This window comes from Hyperoodon ampullatus (assembly GCF_949752795.1).
Source record: "Hyperoodon ampullatus genome assembly, chromosome: 10".
In the NCBI taxonomy this organism is placed as follows: domain Eukaryota; kingdom Metazoa; phylum Chordata; class Mammalia; order Artiodactyla; family Ziphiidae; genus Hyperoodon; species Hyperoodon ampullatus.
The window spans coordinates 30,548,843-30,571,681 of NC_136923.1; the positions used below are offsets into that span (position 1 = coordinate 30,548,843).

General features: G+C 44.1%; 1 protein-coding gene across 2 annotated transcripts in view; it reads left to right on the plus strand.

Annotated features, from left to right (window-relative positions):
• Positions 1-16,229, plus strand: part of FHIT (fragile histidine triad diadenosine triphosphatase) — a gene marked incomplete at both ends in the record, with an annotated part of 788,392 nt that extends 772,163 nt beyond the window's left edge. For both annotated transcript variants that reach the window (XM_079713100.1, XM_079713101.1), the window contains one exon: positions 16,128-16,229. In XM_079713100.1, the coding sequence (XP_079569226.1) occupies positions 16,128-16,229 (102 nt within the window). The remainder of the gene's footprint in view (positions 1-16,127) is intronic.
• Positions 16,230-22,839: the final 6,610 nt, after the last annotated feature.

Below are 22,839 nucleotides of genomic sequence, written 5' to 3' on the forward strand. Positions count from 1 at the left end.
ATGCCAAGCCTTTTGCAGGGTGGCCTGCTGATGCCCACCTCACCCAATACAAGATGGGAGAGTGTCAGGACCAGGCCAGCTCAGGAAGAGGATCTGGCCATCCGTGCTCATGGACCACCCTCAGCATACTCCGCATCACAGCCTGGGCACCACCCTGCTGTTTCCATTTTCTCTCAAGCGTCTCCTTCAAAGGATGATTAGCTGTGGGACAACTGAGGTCAGCTGCCTTGGGTTTTTTTTTTTCCAGACTCTGAAAAAATGCAATTGTCACTAATTATGGATCACACATAAGGGTGGAATGCTGACCTCTAAGTGGGCACAAAGATATCTTTCATCTGTCCTTCTGCTTGCTGTGCAGTTTTCTCTCCACTTGTCCTTGAAAGAGGGGAGATGCCTTTGGGGATCCACGGGCAGAGACTAGGGACACCCAAGGTTTGGCTTTCTACTCAGATTCTTCATAAGTTTATATACCATAGAAATGTGATTAAGTAAAAACAGATAAATTTCAGATTGATGAGGGCTACAAAGAAACCTAATTTTGTTCTGTATCCTCTTTAACAGTGTACATCTCCATTCCTGCATTACTCTTATAATGTTTGGTTTAGAGAACATAATCAAACCTTTTTTTGAGGACTGGGGGTGGTTATAACTGTGTCACCCTTCTAAATATCTGTTATAGTTGGCTTATTTGGGCCAGAGGTATTTAGTGAACTACTATGTGCCTAGCTCTGGTTTTGTCCGGTCATTGCTAAGGTATTAGATTGAGCCGTGTGGCATTAGTGTTTTGAAGGTTAAGGAAAGACTGAATACTGCTCATAGAAGTGGCTTTGCCTATAATTTAGTGGGGAAGATACTTACAGCACAATAAATGTCCTGAAATAGAACCTTATTCAAGGACCACCTAGTCTAGCCTTGGTGGAACAGGAGAAGAAATGTATTCCATGCAGAGAGACTAGTATGTGCAAAGGGCTGGTGGTGAAAGAGGCGGCAGGTTGTTTAAAGAACCACTCCTGGGCTTCCCTGGTGGCGCAGTGGTTGAGAGTCCGCCTGCCGATGCAGGGGACACGGGTTCGTGCCCCAGTCCGGGGAAATCCCACATGCCGCGGGGCGACTGGGCCCGTGAGCCATGGCCGCTGAGCCTGCGCGTCCGGAGCCTGTGCTCCGCAACGGGAGAGGCCACAACAGTGAGAGGCCCGCGTACGGCAAAAAGAAAAAAAAAAAAAAAAAAAAGAACCACTCCTACTCAGATAGGATGGAAACAGTGTGAAGGGTTGAGAGATGAGAGTGAAATGGTAAATGAGGGCCTATCATTCCAAGAAAGCCGGGTCAAGGACCAGTAACTCAGGACCGAGCACAGATGGCAAGGGTTAAAAGACTGAGCTGAAAGTGCCCTGATCCATCGCCTATAATTTAGGTTCTGTTTTTTAATAAGAGATCCCCCAATACATGCTTCTTCAGTTGTGATGTTCCAATTCAGAAACTAGAGGCAGGCCACCCTGTTATTTATTAATCGAAGGTCGTTTTTAGTAGAGAAACATGTTGAGGCTTTCAGTCCAAGACTGCAGAAGACTCAAGCAATTCACTTAATCTCTCTCAACCTTTGTTTCCTTTTCTGTAAAATGGGGACAATGACACTGTGCCTCTACCTACCCCAAAGTTGATCCAAGGAGATTCCATTCACAAAAGTGCTTTGATGGAGATACTTCAACCTAATCCCTATTGCTTAGTGAATGTTCGGCAGTGTTTTATGAGAGAGGGAATGCAGGTTGAGGGAGCGGGCCCTGAAGGGCCACAACCCATAAGCTGTAAGATCACATCTCTGAGCCTTAATTTCCTCGTCTGAAAATGGAGATGGCAGCACTATGAGGTAGGTGCTGTTAAAAGGATTAAATGAGATCATCTCTGTACCTGGCGCTTAGCAAGCACTCACCAGAGTTCCATCAATTAAAAAAAAAAAAAAGTAGTGGAACAACAACAAATTTATGCCATCTTGATTCTTGGGCTCTTTGATGTTTTCCACTTCCCTAGAGCAGCAGGGTCCCTAGTATTGGACCAAGAGCATCTCTCCTTCGGCCATGGACAGGGGTTCCTTTTCCTTAGAGCTGTGTTTGTTCCTCCTGATTCAGCTGCCTTTTAGCTGAAGAATTAGTTCCCAAATCTGGCTCCTTTTATAAGTAGATTGAGTTGCCTCTCCACCCAAGGCTCGAGTAACCATTTGCAAAGTGAAAGGACTAGTCCCTTAGCAGGTTGTTTTGCCTCTTGGGTGCCAAAACATTAGTTTGCTTGATTTTTAAAATTTTTAATTTTGGCATCTGGTAGACACCATCTGAGTAGCCAATTAGGAACACTCGCAGATCTTGGACTGATAACTTGGCTACTGTGCTTCAGTCTAAGGTCAGTGAGCTGGAGTCAAAGTCAAAAATTAAAGAGGGAGAGGAATAAAGTAGCTTGGATAGTAAATGGCTTTTTCAACATCATGTCTGTGCTTCCTACCTAAAGAGCAATCAGCATACTGTTCGCTGCCCCCCAAGGTGGGCACCAGAAATGGAGACAGAGCTGCTACAAAGCCCTTAAAATCCAGCCTTGGCGTGGCAGTCAGCATAAGGAAAAGCACTAAGAGAGATTATGAAATGTAGAAAGCATGTGAAAGTTATATTACTACTGCAGACATGTTTATTAAAATCCAGGCAAGTATTACTTTTGCTTCGGAGATTAGGGCATAAGAGCAAATCTATGGAGGGGAGAGTGTTTGGATGACTATCTCGCAGACATAAAGCTCTTAAGGCAGAGCAGTTTTAATTAAGAACAGCATCCTGTGTGGAGTGTTATATCCAAAATAGATCCTGGGCTGGGGGGTGGGGGGATTCAGTGAAGGGATACATCAATTTTAGACATCTGGAATCCAGTTAATAACTTCGGTGCTTTTACATGGCAAGTGCTACCATGTTGTAATTCTTATGGAGGGTCTCAGAAGGGAAGCTGGATTTCCATAGTGAGGGAAATTACAGTCATCCTGTGGTGTAATTCTAAGTGTTGCCTGAGGATGGTCATCTTTGTTTGCTTTCACTCACGGCCTGCTTTCATGTAGTTATTTAAGTAGTTACGTTTTAATGGCTAACGCGTATCTTCACATGCATCACTCAAAACAAAAGCTACGATTTTTTTTTCCCTTTTAAAACAATTTTATGGGAGTATAGTTGATTTTCCATGTTGTGTTAGTTTCTGCTGTACAGCAAAGTGAATCAGTTATATACATATATCTACTCTTTTTTAGCTTCTTTTCCCATATAGGCCATTACGGAGTACTGCGTAGAGTTCCCTGTGCTATACAGCAGGTCCTTATTGGTTATCTTTCTTATATATAGTAGTGTGTGTGTCTGTCAATCCCCATCTCCCAATTTACCCTTCTCACCCCCTTTACCGCCTGGTAACCATAAGTTTGTTTTCTACATCTGTAACTCTATTTCTGTTTTGTAGATAAGTTCATTTGTGCCCTTTTTTAAGATTCCACATATAAGCGGTATCATATGATATTTGTCTTTCTCTGACTTACTTCACTCAGTATGACAATCTCTAGGTCCGCCCATGTTGCTGCACATGGCATTATTCTGTTCTTTTCTATGACTGATATTCCATTGTATGCATGTACCATATCCTATATCTAACCATGTGATAAGACTACACCCCATCTTTTCCCCACCCTCCCCCATACTGAGTTGTCCATCACCCTGAATCCCATAGTCCCCATTCCTTTACTCCTTTTTACCTAGTTTTAGGCGTCTCTATGCATTCCTAAAAAACAACTCAAAAATATATACTTTTCAACTTTATAAAAAAGTATCATGCTGCATAATATCTCTTGGGAATTTTTTTTTCCTTAATAGTATGTTATTGAGATTAGTCCACATGGGCTAACTGTTCTATCAAACAACTATTTCGATCACTGTGTAATATTCCATCATATGAATATATCACATTTTATTCATCTACTTTCTGAATAAGTGGCCATGTCCAGGCTTTTGCTGTTTTCATCAGAGCTACTTTGAAGATTCTCATGTATGTGGGCAAGAATTTCTCTCGGGTACATACCTGGGTGTAGTATTGCTGGGTTTTTAGGGTACTGTGAATGCCAGCTTTAGGAGATAATGCCAAACTGTTTCCCAAAGAGGCTGTTTCAATATATTCTCTCACAGGCAATGCCAGCGCACTCCTGAGGGTTTACGTCCTCTCTAGCCTGCAGTATTGCCAGATTTAGGTATAGCTCAAATTCATCAGTACTCAAAAGTAATATCTTTACATTAACTTGATCTTGTGTGGTGTGACTCTAAGAGCTGAAGGTAGGACTTATGTGTAGAAGTTGGGGGAAGGGAGATTTAGACTCAGGGTGAGGAAGGATGGTCTCCTAGCACAGCTTGTCAACTAGGGTCAGACTGTCTGAGGAGCAGTAGTATATTCATCCCTGGAACATTCAAGGCAGGGCATGAGTGTGCCCCTTGGCAGCAATGTGGCAGAAGGGATACAGATGTCACATGCTGTTTGGACCAGGGAACTTTAAATATGTGTTTTAAATCCTGACTCTAGAACCAAGCTTTTTTCGAATATTCGTTTCTGGACCTTTAAATAGATACCTGAAATTACAAAAAGCTACTTTAAAGCATTCTGATCTTTTATCTTTTAAAACCAACCAAACAAATTCCAAACCCTTGAGCTGCACTGAGGTGAGATTAATTAAAAGATTAGGACTCTCAAAAGATTTTTATGGGTTTTTCATACATGAAGTTATAACTCCCAGTAATAATATTTTCAGCTTTAATGGGAATATCAAAGGTACTAATATTTTAAAATCAAGCCATATATATATGTGAGCCAACCCTGGGATTTTTGTATTTGTGTGTGTGTGTGTGTGTGTGTGTATAGTGCCTTTTGATCATCTTAGTAATAAATAATTGAGAGATGCACAGTAGGAAGCTGAAAAAGGTGAGGGTATCTTTTTTCTAGCCTGATTCTTCAAAAAAGTCATGAGCCTGGTATTGCATTTTAATTTTTCACTCAGGTGAAGCTGTGTATGTGTGTGTTTGTGTTTGCAGTTGCCTTATATCTCCATTGTCTGTGCTGATTTCTGGATTATGGTCACTTATAGGGTATATAAAATGAACAACTGAGCCCATTAACAAGGAAATCTCAGTTTCTTTTGAGTATTCTGGGGTTTTTTTGTTCTTTTGTTTTTAAAGGCATTTGAAATCCTCTGTGACAAAGATCTGTTGTCATGCCTGGTAAGCTTAGCGTTCCAGCCGCATCCAAGGCTTTTATGTCTTCATTAAAGAAGGTTTTTAAATGAAATAGAGAGAGGCATTTGGGAAAGGCTGGCTCCTAATTTGTTTGTGCAGTGTACACCAGCCAGGTTCTTTGAAGGGCATTGGAACAGCTCCATCAGAAATGAATGGGTTTGCAAGTCACGGAGGGTAGGTTACTTCCAAGGGGTGCACAGCAGCTTCAGAGGGTGCAGTTTTGTAACCAGAGGCAGAACGATCGTCTTGTATGCAGAAGGAAGCATGACCAATCCAGCGGAGTGGTGAGCACCCCTGGAATATAGGTTTTCTGTTAGTCATTTCTCATCCGCCCACACGTGGTCCCGGTGCCAGGCACCTGGCTGGCTGGCTGGTGCTAGGGGAGCCCTTTCAGCTCTGCCAAACATATGCTGGACATTCAGAGAGAAGTTTCCGAGGTCAGCCAGCATCCTCGCTGCTCCATGGTGGTCACCACTTGTGCAAATAACTTGCTGCTCATCCGCTTTCCCGTGGAAAGCTTCCCGTTAGCAAGACCTGATGTTAAGGTGAGGGAGAGACCCAGTAAGCAAAACTCAAGCCAGGGAGCGGCACTGCCCATGCTCCAAGGCCAGACTGGCCTCCCCTCCTTCACCTCGCCAAGTCTGGACTCCCTGTGTCTTCGCCCGATTGCTATTCTTCTGAGCCTAGAAAAACTGGGTGCTGAACAAAGGTGATGCGACCAGTGAATCATCCAGTCCCTCTTCTCTTCCAGCACTTGCGCCGCTGGTCCTACAGGGAGGAAGAAGCACCTGCTTCTTTTTTTTTTTTTTTTTTTTTTTTTTTTTTTTGCAGTACGCGGGCCTCTCACTGTTGTGGCCTCTCCCGTTGCGGAGCACAGGCTCCGGACGCGCAGGCTCAGCGGCCATGGCTCACGGGCCCAGCCGCTCTGCGGCATGTGGGATCTTCCCGGAGCGGGGCACGAACCCGTGTCCCCTGCATCGGCAGGTGGACTCTCAACCACTGCGCCACCAGGGAAGCCCAGCACCTGCTTCTTTTGCCCTTTCTTTGGGTGCTTCCTCCCTCGGCTTCAGTCCCTGGCCTTCAGCCAGTTCAGAGAGCGTTCAGATACCTCCGTCTTTCTCTGCGTGTCTGCACTTGCTGATTGCTCTCAGCTTTAACTGTTCCCTCCTCGGAGCAGTCTTCCCTGATCATACCATCTAATGTACTGATAGTTCTCTTTATTATTCTCTCTCAGGGTTGTAATAGATTTGATTCCTTGCTAATTGCCTGCCTTCTCTCCTCGAATGTAAGCCTCCTGAACACACTCAGCCTTGCCCAGCCTGCACGGTGCAATGCACTGTGCCAGCACATGGAAGGCCTCTTACTATTTGTTGATTAATCGAATGAGTTCTGCAGACAAATGAGTTTCCAGTATTTGGGGGACCCGTATTTGCAACCCCCTCACCTAGTTCAGCTTCTCCAAATGGGTTTTATTTTGAGGCCCAGTTGTAGCTGCCTGGAGCATTGTGTTAAGCAGGATTCTGAGGCCATGTCTATGACGGTGAATTGTTGGTGGTGTACTGTCTTAGCACCCTCTTCGGGGATAAGCTGTCTCGCCTGGACCATGCTTCTAAAGTTTCTGTAAGGCGCCTTTGAAAAAAAGCCATACTGTAGCAGGAGCAAATAGAAAATAAAAACTTCAGGAGATTCAAACGAAACCTGAAATTGGCCCTTTGCCTTTTCCCTTTCCTCATTCTGAGTACCACAGGTTGACATCACTCTAGGGAGAAAGGAGGAGGACACTCTTGTTCAAACACCAGTATCCTAAACACGGAGGGAGAAAAGGCTTACAGAGCGTGGCTGGCTGAGGAAATTGCTTTTTGAATAAATGCTTCCTTCTCTGAAGTTTGCTTCATCACAAACCTCCCTTTCCAAGGGCGCTTCATTTCATTTCTCGGTGGGCATGTTTTTAGAAACAGGAGGCCTGAGGAACTCAAACTGGTAGAAATCTCTAGTCCCTGTGACTTCACTAATTTCCTACCCACGGAAAAACCAGGGAAACTCAGATAGGGTGGAGCCTGGGGCGAGGCGTCAGCGACCAGCAATTATTAACCGAAAACTGCCCTAGGAGACAACTGCCCCCCACCCGCAGAGGAGGCACCCCAGCTCAGAGGCTGATCTCTATCTGCAACTTTGGTTTTCTTTTCTGGACTGCTTTAGTACCCATGTTTTCAAAAATATTAACCAAAGGAAAATTTACAGAGTGGATCCCTGAGTGAGTGTACGAGGAGCCAGCAAACTGTATTTCTAATCCGAACCAATGATTGTTCCTAATTAGCCATGCGATGTTCTCCTGACTTACATTCCTAAGAGCCTTGGATGATGCCTCTGGAAAATGGGGATGATGAACTTGCACAGCCAGTAGGTTGGGAGGGAAGCTGTAACTTAGAGACCTATTTTGACAAATGTTTCTTGAAAACCTACTCCTGGGTGTCAGACACAGCAAGCAGCGAGGATACAAAGATGGATGTTACTGTGATTTGGTGATTTCTACCATAAGCATTGGAACTAGACAGGAGGCTTGTTACCAAATCAGCTATTGTTGCGTGCTTTTTTTTTTGGATTTTTTTTTTTTTTTAATAATTGGAAGAGCAAAGAACTCCTGGGTGAGCGCGATCGATTTCTCTACCGAACCCTCGCAGCCAGGTTACCGCTGTAAATGGGATTGTCAGCTGAAATGCTAAGCCCTGCTATTAGGCAGGATTAAACATGAAGCTCGCTATAGTAAGCTATGAGGAAAATTTTAGCAGTGGGGTGTCCTAAGAATAAGCCGAGTTTGCCCTTCACTCTGTCTAGGCCAATGATTCTCAAATGCGGAGACTCCTGTATCAACCCCCCAGTGCTCCCTCACAGCCCCGTTGCTGAGTCCTGTTCCTCAACTGCCCTGATGTCACGTTGTCAGGAAGTTCTAGACGGTGGCCTGCAGCACGGCAGACCCAGGGGGGCCTCCCTTCTCAGATGCACATTTCAGGTTAGTTTCATGGCTAGCTCCCCTGACCGGAAGTGACCCCTTTGATGTTTTAATGAAAATCAACTCTGCCTAGGGCCAGAAGCCACAGTTGCTTTTTGCTGAACTGCTCCTAACAAGCTTCTGATGGAAAACTGCAAACTTTAATGTCCCACCAATTAAAGCGATTTTCTGATGGCAGGTGTGCACCCCAGCAAGCCAGAATTGTTCAGCTGGGTTTGTACAGGTGATTAGGGTGTATGGGATGCTCTGAAGACCATTCACAGTTTAGTCAGTTGAGTAGTATCTCATCCAAATTGTGATGCTGGCAGTCTCACTTGCCGCTCTGGCAATCGGCTTGACAATGTGATACTTTAATGGATAATTGGATCAGCAATTGGGTTCTGTGATAGTACAGTGGTTTGGCAAATACTTCTGGGGGTTACAAATTCTTAAACATCAACACTCTATGCTCCTTGAAAGTAGGATTTCATTAATTAATTTAATAGTTTATTTCAGCATTTTGGCCCCATTGGCAGCACTAAAAAAACTTTTGCTTCTACTCAAGCAAGTTAGGCTCAAGTCAAAGCTTTGGCAACTAATCAAAGGATGAATGCGCCATCAATTACCAGAATTTCTCTCCATAAAGGGCAAAGAACTGGGCTATGGAAACTCAACAGTGAACAGAGGGAACTGCAGGTAATTTGGTTGCAGTAATCTAGTGGTTAGTCCAGAGCTTTAGCTCACAGGATCCCTCCCATGGAGAGAAAGAAGGGAGGAAATGAACATATTTTTGCCCAAGGAAATATTTGAAGAATCTCAGGATTCTAAAGAAGCAGAAGTGGCAGCAAGAGGTTGATGACACAAGTCATTTTTTTTGCCTCAAGTGAAAGCAAAAGGTGATTCATTAGGACACCGAGAAAGCCCAAAGTGGTGATAATCTGCTCAATAACCAGTACTTAGAGAAAGGACATTCAGTGTTTGGGGACAAAATATGTGCTCAAAGGATGCTGGCTGTATGTGTATGAGAGAGACAGAGAAAGTGAGACAGCATCAAGATCATGAAATATAACTCAGTGCCAATCTAAATGGCCCAGAAAGCGTTCTTAGGGACTTTGGGAAGTGTTCTGCACGTATTGAGCAGAAACGGACTGATTTTTCACACTGGTTCAGAGCAGCCTTGAGCAGGGGACCAGGATCAATGTGTGCTTTACAGAGTGCCTGGAGGGAAGCATCAGAGGCAGAGGTCCATGTAGAGGGAGGGGCCGAGCCTTCTCACTAACTGCACACACTGCACTGACCCACCACCACCCTGACTGTGGGCACCTGAGCCCCACTCCACCCCATGCTCGTGAGCCTCCCAGCTCCCAGCACTTCTTCTCTGGCTGCTGCACTAGCTTGTCTCCCTCTAATTCCCCAGCCGGGCTATTCTTTTTCTTTTTTTACATCTTTATTGGAGTATAATTGCTTTACAATGGTGTGTTAGTTTCTGCTGTATAACAAAGTGAATCAGTTATACGTATACATATGTTCCCATATCTCTTCCCTCTTGCATCTCCCTCCCTCCCTCCCACCCTCCCTATCCCAGCCCTCTAGGTGGTCACAAAGCACCGAGCTGATCTCCCTGTGCTATGCGGCTGCTTCCCACTAGCTATCTATTTTACGCTTGGTAGTGTATATATGTCCATGCCACTCTCTCGCTTTGTCTCAGCTTACCCTTCCCCCTCTCCATATCCTCAAGTCCATTCTCTAGTAGGTTTGTGTCTTTATTCCCGTCTTACCCCTAGGTTCTTCATGACTTTTTTTTTTCTTAGATTCCATATATATGTGTTAGCGTACGGTATTTGTCTTTCTCTTTCTGACTAACTTCACTCTGTATGACAGACTCTAGGTCCATCCACCTCACTACAAATAACTCAGTTTCGTTTCTTTTTATGTTTGAGTAATATTCCATTGTATATATGCGCCACATCTTCTTTATCCATTCATCCGATGGTGGACACTTAGGTTGTTTCCATCTCCTCCAGCCGGGCTATTCTTTATAAAAAGTTATTCTAGTCCTTTTGCTTCCCTGCTTCTAACCCTTTAATATCTTCCCACTGCACCAAAGATAAAATCCAAACCTCCTAGCCATCCCCACCAGCTGTAAGGGACCTGCTATCTCCCGCACTTACTCTTCCAGCCAGTTACTCAAATGCCAAGCTTCCTTTTCCCTCCAGGTTGCTGTCCACTTGCTGTCCTCCTAGCCCTTTGCTTCATGGACCTCAAATCACTGTTCACGTCGCAGCTGAAATGGCACCTCCTCATGAGGCCTTGCTCCAGACACCCCTCCCCCAAAGTGCCACCATCCCTGCAGATCACTCTGCTCTGATTCTCTTCAGAGCTCTTATCATATGAAATTATTTTGACTTCTAAGCATCTGTCATAAAAAAAAAAAATTCTGGAGCCTTCTACTGTTCCAATCAATAAAAACAACCACACCCACATGGCTGTCGCATGTTCTAAAAGGCCCAAGCTTACGTTTGCAGTCACTTCCCCCATCTCCACTCCAATTCCCACCTCTGGACCATCTCCCAAGGTGAATGCCATGTTTCCCACATTTTTACTTAATATATTTTCTAAATTGACTCTTATTTTTAACTTAGATTTACTTTAAAAGGAAACTTGAGATGGCATCATAAATGGGAGATAAGCCTCAAATAAAGAAGATTTAAATAAAATAGTATTATATTCTAGCTAGAGTCTGGATGGCACCTCTCATTCTGTTAGAGGTCACACTGGTACCATGTTCAGGACAAGCTCATACCGACGGAGACTTTCTTTTTGATTACTTAGATGACTGAAAGGTGATTGGGAGGGGAATATCTTCCTCAATAGGGTTCAAAACTTTTTGCAGTTTTGAACTGTAGAACTGGAGGCCATCTTTTGGGCCACTGGGGTGTGGGTCCCTTCTTTAAGCAATGGAATGTTAAAGCTTCTCAAAATGGCAACTAAGTTTCAGCTCTCTCAACAACTCTGATAGATGGGCAGGCATGGCTAGGATGCCAGGGCAGCATTCGTCACGAAAGAAAGAGTAGTACCAGAGGAGGGTGAAGCTGGCGATGGGCACAGGTTACAGGAGAGCTGGCAGATACCTCATGTGTTTGCTGAAGCTGTTCCCATTGCCCAGAACAACCCTGTCCTTAAAATCCCATCACCATCTTTGAAGCCAGTGCAAATCCTGATTTTTTAAAGTCAACCCTACCCCAGTAAGATTTATTGTCTCCCCCAGATATCCTGAGAGCACTATGGTAGAAGTTCTAGTCCAGCATTTATACCATACTGACTTGGACTAAATGATGTGTGTATGAATCTATCTGCCCTGTTGGGTGGTGAGAACCCCAGAAGGCAACGGTTTTTGTCTTATTCATCTTTATAGCTTTCATAAGAGCTAGAACGGTGCCTGGAGTATATCATGTGCTCATCAAAGGCTTATTGGCTAAATTCAAAGCAGTAACAGAGGGTCAGATCTAAAAAAATTAAGGATTTACTTCCCATTGAAATTATTTTCCTTGCAATACTTTATATAAACACCTGTCTGAGCAGAACCATCAACCTGTAAGAAATGGTTTAAACTCTCCGCTCTTTATATTGTTTTACAAAACTAAACAATGAAAGATACTGGTGAATTTTAGACCACCACCCAAGTTTATATTCAGCCACTGGCTTCTTTGAGAAGTGGCTTTAAATTGTTTTTCTGCTCTTTGAAAATAATTTGGCATTTTACTACAGGTTAGTTCTAAATTCTGAAAAAAAAACGTTTAAATTACTGTGAATCATTCCTCCTACTGTATTCCATCACAGAGCTATAAAAATGTCAATAGTCAAGGCAGCTTGAGCATTACATCAGGGAATTAATCACTGCCCCACATGCCTCATGAGAACACACTCAATGCACAGGAAGTAGCACAGTGTCAAAATCGACACGTATCAGTACTTCAATCAGAAATCCTGTTAACACTACCTTCCCCCAAAATCATTTCAGGCAGATAAAGCAGGAAGACTGCAGATACAGGTATTTTTTTTAATCTCTTTTCAAAGCTGTATAGAAATAGAATTCACTTCGAGGAGCCATCACAGACTTCCCTCTGTGCAATGTGAATAAAGACTTTGGTTCGACTTTCTGCAAACTTTGTAACTTTGGCATGAGCCTTCCTCAAAGCACCACGCTTCTGAAAAGAGTGTCAACTCTTGCTGTTGCGTAAGGAGAAGGGAAGGAATAGATGTTACATCAGCCTTGGTGCTGAGCATATTCATGATTTAACTTCTGTGGCCTCACAGCAGGGAGGAAAGAGATGGAGAACTATACAGCATTGAATCCCAGACACCCTAGTGGAAAGAACTACTGTTATTTTATGTCCTACTAAGAAAGAAAAACACTGCCAATTAAATTATGACACACCGTTGATTGTAGGACATGCTTTGACTTCAGAGATGTTACAATGGGAAAAACTGTGCATCTCAGAACAGACGAGCTGTGGATTTTAAACAGTGCTAATGATTTCCTCTGCATTTCATGCAAAAATAATAATAAGCCCCAGAATGCATAAAATGCTAGCCTTGAATTTGACCTTCCTTCGGACAGTCTCCTCCATCTTCTCTAGGATTCACAGCTAGGTGGTTTGGGGAACATCCGAAATCAAACCAAGCACTTCCTATGGTCCCTTCCTAAGGGGTCTCCAAGACTGAGTTGCCAGATAAGATACAGGATGTCCAGTCAAATTTGAATTTCAGATACACGACGAATATTTTTTAGTATAAGTATGTCCCGAATACTGCATGAGATATAGTAAAACAAATTAACTGAGTGCCCTGTATTTTTATTTGCTAAATCTGGCAGCTGTGCTCCCAGAGTAATTCTGACTGCATTTGACCTTCACCACATGCTTTTTACTTTAAGGACCTTAACCTTTACCTGTCAGGAGCCTCCAGTAATACTTCAGTCGCTTCTTACAACAACTCTGAGAGGTAGGAATTATTGCTGGTATTTTAGGGCTGAAGGAGCTAAATTTCCTCCTCAGACTTGAATGTCTGATTAGATTAGTTTGGTTTGGTTTGAATTCTGATCATGGCTGTTAATCCTTTCACACAGTAGTTAAGGTCCAAAAGATAAAGGTCACTGGGAAACCATGAAGATGGTAAAGGCACTTTTACCCCTGGAAACAACCTCTGTGGGTTGGTCATTGGTCACTGTCAGGGGACAGTATATCCAGCCTATAGTAATAATAATAATGCTAATAATAGTCATGGTAGCAGCAGCAGCAAACACTCAGCACCTCTTACTACGTGTCACACACATCACTAATCACACCTCTCACTACTCCCTTTTTACAGTGCCAGAGCAGGGTTTGCAAAGGAAAGCCTCCATACTGTCGACTGAGTCGTAGGCAACGGGCTTAAAGGCAAAGGTATTATTTCTGTTACGTGTATGGCCTCTGTCTATACACACAAACTTCTCTCAAATGCACTGCTTCTCAAGTGCCGGAGAAGTTGGAAAAGAATCCCCACACCCAGGCTGCCCCCCAGACCAATTAAATCAGAATCCCTGGGGCAGAGCCAGGCATCTGTAGTTTTTAAAGTTCTCTATGTGATTGCAGCGGGCAGCCGGGGTTGAGCACGGCTGTTCTAAGGAAAGCTACACGCTTCCATCTGGGGCTTTTAGGAGGGAAACCCCTAAGTTTTAAAAACTGTATACAACAGAGCTTTGCAAATACAATTAGTTTTTGTTTGACTTATTTCCTGTTTTCCATAGACAACTTATAAGCATTGGCACAACGTTGCCATCTGTAAGGCATATGACAAAAGCAGACAGGAGCCTAATAACCAAGGAGGCATTAACGTTTGCGTTATTTGCGTTCATCTGGTACGATCTGCGTGCTGAGACCACTTAATGCTAGATTTCAGCATCTTCCGATGGCAGTACCAGAAGTGGGAGGGCCATATTTTCTGGGCTTCGCATCGTTCTTTGTCATCCTATTGAATTGTTACAAGATGGATTTATAACAGACCTAAAGCTAGCATCAAAATGAAAGTCAGTTCCTGAGTAGAAAAATAGCAATCCCGTTGGCCTCGCCTGTAGCCATTGCGTCATATCTGCTTCTGCAAGGAGGGAAATGACTTCTTAAAATGTGGTTTTCTTCCACTAAGGAGAATTAAATCTACGTGGCAAAACGTAAAACCAGCGTGCTGGCAGCCAGATTCTGAGCAGAAGACCCATGACATATTTGTGTCCTGGTTATATGCTAATGAAACTCATTTAGGCTCAAACTTACGCCGCGTAGAAATAGTGCTCAGCTGGAGGGCCAGGCTATCGTTGTTCCCTCACTGTTTTGCCTTCTGTATCAAAGTTTGCTCTGAAATAATGGGGACATTTCTCCATCTGCTGCAAGCTGCCAGGGTTGGGGGCAGGGGGTGTCTCTGGGTTAGAGGGAGAGTGAGATGGGTCTGAAATAGCAAAACTCCACTATTTTAGTCGTGAGGCTTTTTTCCTGAGTCGGCAGGCTCCTTTGTCAAAGATCTGGCTTTTGGGTGACGGTACCCAGGGAGCCGCAGCAGGATCTGTGGAGCTGGTCACTCTTTGGTGGCACTGCACTTCCTCCAGGATAGACTAAAAGGCAAAATTTGCCGGGGACACCCCTGGCACTACTGCTCCTTGCTGGGTGATCTCCAATAGGTGAATGGACTTCCTCGGAACTCAATTTCTTCCTTGGTGAGGAGTGAAGCAGTGCCTGCCTTGTGTATGGGCTATTGTAAGGATTAAATGAAATGATGCACAAGGAAATAATACGTGAAGAAGAAACTGCCCTTTATATCATGAACACTAGTTATCATTGGTGCTATTAGTTTGCCTCAATCTCCTCAAATGACTTAGCACGAAATAGTACATTGTGCCTCCTGTAAGAATTTATACCCTCAGCATTTTACAGTGTCTAGAGCCACGCACAGGAATAACAAATTTAGTTAATAAAACTAAATTGCAATAGGAGACTAAGGGGGGAAACTGACCTCTTCTAAAGAAGAGAGTTCTGACAACACCCTCTCTCTCTCTGATAGAATTGAAATTTTATTCACTCAATATATAAATCTGAGACATAGACAAAATGTTTTTTAAATAAATATGGGTATCTGAAGAGGATTTTAAAAGGGTTCCTTTGTCTAAGACCAACTGTTAATTTTTTGATGCTTCCTCATTTAATTTTTTATTTAGTTTTTCTTTGTTTTTTACTGTTTGCCTGCTTGAAGCCTCTTTTAATGCGTGTACTCTTTTATTTCTTACTCAGTACTCATGGCCCTTCTATTCATTATTCTCATAAATTAGCCCGGGGCTGTTTTGGTTTGCTGAGCAAAACTGCTAGAGCTCATATAAAAGAGGCTAAGCTGAAGAGCAGAGGCCGTAAACCCCAGGCCAGCTTGGGGAACGACTGTGGGTAGGTGGCAAACGTAATGCCTTCAGCGTCTGGGAAGCAAAACCAATGGATGATGCTGGCCAAGCGCAATGTTTGAGAGTGGTGAGGGTTTTGGTAAATGCAGGATGTCCCCCGTCTGTGACGCCCACTCCCAACCTCAGCAGATAACTACAAGGTGGTGAAGGGACCACATATAGCAGCCTAATCTAGTTATTGTATTACAAAAGCTGGAAATGTGGATTTGTACACAAAACCGCCCCATTTTCAAATTCTGGCAACTAATACAATGAAAAGGAAGACACACGCGCCCCCGGCCTCTGATTTGCGAATGCTGTTCGACCGCTTCCCCAAGACTTGTTCACGGAGATCCCAAGGGCCTATTAATGAGCCTAGTTTTCTTCTCCAAAGCTCCAGAAACATGACAAAGAGAAGGAGGACTCCCCAGCCTTGTGGAGATCAGAGGAGGAGATGGCAGCCGAAGCTGCGGCGCTGCGGGGCTACTTTCAGTGACGCAGGTAAGACTGTACGTTTACTTCATCATCGCTCAGAACCCGCCCCCCCACCGCAAGAGCCTCACTCAAGAAATAATGAGGATGCAGAAAAGCAGCCACACTCACTCCCTACAGTGGTGGTTGCACAAACATTAAAGCCCGAGTGGAGAGGACCCTTGAGGCACTTGGTCCAACCTCTGGGTCTCTCTTCCCGACTCCCCATCACCTTCTACATACCGCTCCAGTCTGTTCCCTTCCGTCCAGCCCACCCCAGGCCCTTGTCCCCTCTGTCCACTGTCCTCTCCATTCCTGCCCCTCTGCAAGCCAATCTCCACAGAGCAGCTGGAGATAGTTTGTAAGGAAGGCAAACCCGATCCTTTAAAACATCAAAACCCTTCCAGGGAGTCCCGTTGCCCTCAGGCTCAACTCTCAGACTCCTGTCAGGCTGCAAGGAGCCCTGAAACAGCTCAGCCACACCCAGGCAGGCTCTCCTTTCACTTGGGCCTCCTCTCCTGGCTGCTATTTGGTAAACTGGCCCCTTGGCTTTGGCTGCCAGGAAGCTCAGGCCAGGCAAAGAGAATTCTCTCTTTCCATTAATGGTGTTTTACTATTGGGAGATCACAGATTTAAGACTCTGATAGAAAGCTATAGCCAATCTCCTTTCCAAATTTTTACACAATGTCAAGGGACTCATGCATCTTCTGAGATGTCTTAATAAATAGTGTGCCCATGAAATCTTGGGGCCTACCTTGAGTAAAAAAAAGTATTCGTTTTCTGAAAGTCAAATTTATCTGGGTCCTGTATTTTATCTGGCACCCCTGTTAATAAACCTCCTTAGGAATTACGGACCCCAGATAAAGAGCCTCCTCTCTAAATTGTTTTTCTTTTCTAAAATTGTCTGCTTCATCTGGTCTTGTGTGAATGTGTTTATGTTATAAGCAGCTGAAGTAGATCAGATACAAATTAAAAATGCAATTCGTGAACAAATACTGGTAGCAGTTGAATTATGTCAAATTGTATCAACCACTTGGTGATTATGATTTTTAGCTAGAAAACACATTGGTTGTAGTATTATGTTTTCATTTGGAAATGTAAGTCTATTTTGGTGAGTTTAAAATACATGTGCATTTCTTGGTCTTTCTCTCCCCACCTCCTCTTTAAAGACCCAGTGTCAACTACCTCCCCCTCCATTACTGTTCACATATGCTGTGTGCTCAGGCCCTTGCATTCTAGAAAGCTTATTTCATTCTCCCATGTCACTGGCTTGTCAGCTCTGCACCCAGTTGCCTGAAGGGATATAGCGTGGTGGGAGCAGAAGCTGTCTTTGATATTTTATTTTTAACCTTTTCCACTGCTGTTCACCTTCTCATCTCTCCCTTTCTCTCCTCCACCTCCCCTTAGGATCTAGCTAGTTTACCTAAGAACATAGGCCTACGGGCATGAATGCAAACCTTGTTCTATTCCTCTTCTGAAAGCCGGTGTGCCATTTTGGGATGTCCTGTTCAAATGGGGTCACCCTTCTTCAGACTCAACTTTCTAGGCTGAATTTTTTTCTTTTTGGGTCTCTTATGTAATGGGCACTTTCAGGGAGAGGCAAGAAAGCTCCAGGCTTTTCCTGAGGCTTGCTGAATTGTAGGATTCTATCTTATAATGTGTTTTCTAGACTGTTTAGAGAATTTAAACTTCTTCCCCAAGTTTCCTGTACGCTTTGCTTTGTCAGCTTTTGCTTCTGTCTTGCCTTGAGGCCTAACTCCCCTGTCTGCCAGGTGAATCAACTTGCCTTCTAAGTCTTGCCAGAAAGATATTCACCTTAACTTGTCACACAGACTGTTGCCAGAGAGCCTGTGCATTTCTCAATGAACTAACATTAACCTCTCTCTTTAAGGGTCTTTTGTTACAGACGAAACAAATCACCTTCAGTTCTCACAGCAGTCAGACGTGGCAAATGAGGACAGGAGGGAATATGAGGCCAGTGAGCACACAGCTAGGAACTTGGCAGTGAGGGACTTAAACACGGGCCCTAAGATTTCACCAAGAGCATCCTCACCACCTGTAGTGTGAGACAGGGACTGTATACAGTTCTCTTTAGAGACAAAGGGGAAAGGAAACATTCACCTAGGAAACCTGATCATGGAGTTGGTCCACCTGGATCTTTGATACCCACTGTCCTCCCTTTTCAAAGTGCACCTATCCACCGAATGTTTACACAAGGTTAAGGGGTTCGTGGAACTTTCTGAAGTTGGTTAACAAATAGGGCTGTCATGCAAGATATGGACATACCTAGACTTAAAACGGTATTCAGTATTTATGTGAAATTCAGATAAACTTGGTCTCTCCAAGCTTTCCTGAGTATACCCTCAGCAGCAAGTCAAGTCAGTGTCAGGCAGAGCCAGTGTAAAGGCTCTGATGTTGCTCACTCTGCATAGCTGCACGCTTCACAGCACACACACGGGCAGGTACAACGGGGCTCAGCCCCGGAGTCGATGACTATCGGCCACATTACCGAGAAGTTACAAGACCTGGGTTCTGTTATTTTCCCATCTTGCAGGTGATGACAAAGCTGAGACTCACTCAGTGATCTAAGTGTCACTCTAAGATAAACGGCGAGTAAGTGGTAGAGCTCAGACCTGAACCTAGTTCCACCCCGACAGCCTTTCCCTTCGTCTCTCACCACCCACCTTGCTTGGAAGAGCCCGGGTGTCCAGCCAGCACTGCCACCCTATCCCAGCCCCCCTGTACCTTCCAGATCGTCTCTTCACCCGCTCTACTGGCCTCGCCGGCTCCTCGGCGAGGACGTGCCTCCCCTGCCGGGCTTCCTCGCCATCCTGTTCATCACCTTCCAGCACCTGCCTCCCCAGCAACAGAAAGCCAGGCTGCAGTGGGCTGAGCTTGCACCAACTGACTTCCACACCTGCCGACTCCTGCCCTCTTTTCTCCACCACTCGACCACGTGCCTACGTCACATGGCCTTGGGCGTGTGCGGTGTGTCACGCAAATTTCATTTATTCCCATTTTGTCATGATTTTTCTCATCTTTGTGTACCACTTACTACTTATCTGATTCACCTTTAAAATTTCAGGTTATCTTAAACTTTATATCTTAGCCTCAACGAGAAACGAGTATTACTTATTAATAGAAGTTAAGCATAAAAAAAAAACATGAAAGAAAAACAGTGCGGATGAATTCCAGCTCTGCATAGTTGCTTGCCTGTAGCTATCAGGACTGAGGTTGCTGGTCATCCTTAGAGAGGCTGGCACCAAACCAAGGCTCTCCATTTGCCCTATTCAAAAGGATTAAAAGAGAATTACCTACAGAGGGATTCAGTGTAGATCAGCTAAAATGATCTTAAACAGGCCAATGAGACCCATCTTTGGAAAACAGCAGTAGAGGTTAGAATCCAAAACCTGACCAAGCTGACTCCAGACCTGCTCCAGCCCCTAAGCTAGTGCTCCCCGTGTCTCTCCCCCCGCACAGGGAGAAGCATGTGGGAGGCCAGAGTGAGCTTCCCTGGGGATGCGAGGCCGCTATCTGGTACCTAGATGGAAGGACTCCAGTCAGGAAGCCCTGCACCACACCCCACAGGCACGCTCAGTCTCTGGGTCCATTGGATCTGTTTGCCATTCGTCTACCTTAACAACCAGCGTACTGCCGAGAAGAATGTGCAGCCTCATGCCCAGAGATGCCCTATCTAGGAAACGGGACTGTAATAGGCAAAGAGCTGCTCTCTGCTGAATGCTTGGTAGGGCAGTACCCAGCAACCCCTCAGTAAGTAACCAACCTTGTTCTATAGCTTCTTTATGCATAAACCCAGATTAATCCTCAGCATGACAAAACTGCCAGAGGACCACAGAGATAAACATTCCCAAACTAGAAACCGTTTCCTCTGCCTCTTGAAGCCATCCTTTGTTTGGTTCCAGGAATTCAGCATTTGTCTTCTGCTTAGGTGAATTTATGCATTGCCTCCCCCTATTGGGCTAAGTTCCTGGGTAGGGGTATTGCCTCCCCCTATTGGGCTAAGTTCCTGGGTAGGGGTATTGCCTCCCCCTACTGGACTGAGTTCCTGGGTAGGGGTTTTGTGATGGCTCTTTTAGTGTATGTTATAAATCATATTAGATGACAGTGGATCTGCATTTCTTATCTAACCCTGCATCCTTCCTGGAACATAGTATTTTTCTCTAGGTATGTAGTACGTGGGTTTGCTGCCACTACACACCCTTGTTTATTACACCTCCTGTCCCCACTCCCACCCCATGTTGTAATTGAGTGGGGTGTGTTGTTTGTAAAATATGCAAGCATCGCCCCTAACTCTGATAGCAAGTCAGAGCAGAGCAGGTCTCCACACCCTGCTGTGTCAGCAGAGTTCCTTTGTAATTCATCAAACTCTCCTCTGCGCGTGCCATTACTTTGTAGATAATTGGTTGCCTCTCATTTACTCAGAACACAGCCGTGCAAATTCAAAGCAACTGAGTCAGCCCAAAACAGCATTATTAGTAGCTACAGATGTACCGTCAAGGCAAAATTTTGACACTAGAATTTTTGAAAAAAATCACCATAATTTCAGCCACTGGACCACACATATCATAATCATGGATAGTCAGAGTGGACGAGAAAGGACAGGTTTACTTATTTAGCACACGTTCTGGTCACTGAATTGTACCTTTTGAAATCTACCCCAACAGCTTAGAAAAAATCTCAGCCTTCTCCAAGAAGGTCTCCTCTCAGCTCAGCAGCCTCCAATGAGAAAGACCCAAGGAGCAGATCATAGTATTCATGTTTCCTCAGGGAAGAGGAAGAGTTAACTTCAGCTCCTTGGCCAATTCAGTCCTAAACCCACTAGGTAATCCCCATGTCAGGGTGTCTTCAGTACCAAGGAAAGTGTTGGCCAGCACTCCTTCAGCCCGTCCCCAGATTGATACAAGAAGAGATTTTCTTTAGCACGGAAGTGTAAGAGATGATCCCTTGCCCTTGTTTAAGGCTAGTGATACTTTAGTATGTTCTAAAGCTCTTTAGATAAAGGATCCATCATCTTAAACAAAGATATTTTAGTTTGCTTTTTCTTCCTCTCCTGCCCATGTTTCTACTGGATTATGCTGCCTCTTCCCTCCTTCTGTGTAGACTATGTTTACAGAACCAAATTTCAGTAGCAAGGAATTAAAAACTCAGTTATTTGGATTAGCTAAATATAAATCAAGCCCCTATCGCCTAAATTGGGAATGATAAACCATAGAATCACAGAGACTTTAGAAATAATCAAATCTATTGTCCCATTAAATGAGTTATTTTATCATAACCCAAAAGAAGAACCATTTAGTCCTACTTTAAAAACCTCCCTTTATAAACATTCTTTTAGATAAGTCCACCCCATGGCTCCAAAATGGGTTTTTAGTTCTGTTTAATTATTTTTAAAATGCTTTACCACGATCCAGCTTTCTCTAAAATGTCCCTAATAGTTCAGGCAAAAGATTTCCCAGGCCAGTAATGGTTAAAAGAATCTACAGAACTGTTCTGTTGACATTTAATTCGACTGGTGGTAGAAATGACTAGTGTCCTGCAGTCAATTTTAACTCTTCTGAATCTTGGAAATACATGATCCATCAGCACGGAGTCTTTTTCAGAAAAGTGTAGTCCAAACCCCAAAAGTAATTTTTAAAAGTTTCAAGCTTGGGACTTCCCTGGTGGTCCAGTGGTTAAGAATCCGTCTTGCAACGCAGGAGACACCGGTTCGATCTCTGGTCGGGGACCTAAGATCCCACGTGCCTCAGGGCAACTAAGCCTGCCAGCCGCAGCTACAGAGCCCACACACTCTGGGGCCCGTGCGCCACAACTAGAGAGAAGCCTGTGCACTGCAATGAAAGATCCCACGTGCCGCAACTAAGACCCAATGCAGCCAAAAAATTAATTAACTAATTAATTAATTTTTAAAAAAGTTTCAAGCTTTCCTTGCATCTTGCAAAATGATGATAAAGCCTATCATCACCATCATCTTCATCCTCAGCTCATCTCCAGAAATGGATAATTTATCACATATCAACCTGCATACTCTCATGTGGCAAAAACCTTCTAGAAATGTCTACCCACTCCCAAGACTCTTCTTTTTCTACTTGCTTCTCTCCACTCTTTCACTCTTTTCATTTTGTCTTTGTCTCTGCCAGAAAGGAAGGTGGGGGGAAAAGAGCCTCCTAGAGGTCAAGGGCAGTTAATATGAAGAAAGGCTATGAAAATTCACCTGAATAATCTTTGATTCATCATTTACTACTAGCTAATATTTGTGCAGTTCACTCCAGCCTATGCCTAACCTGTCCCTCAGCCACCTCTTATATAGTAAGTGCTCCATTATTTTGACACTCCAGGGGCATCAATCAAGTTATCATGTGGGCATGCAACCAATCAATTCAGGATACACTATCAAAAGCAGCTCTAAATTGTGCTCCTTCTGGATTTAATACTTCTCTGAGGATCCAGAAGACACTGTCGTATCTTCTACTACCTCCAATTTATAATGACTGGTGGGCCATGGAGATTGCGAGGGCCCATCAGCTATGCCAACATGTAGATGCATTATGTTCCCTCTGATTTCTATTTTAAAGATAATAAATGATGGAAATGTTTGAGTTATGAGAAATTAGTTC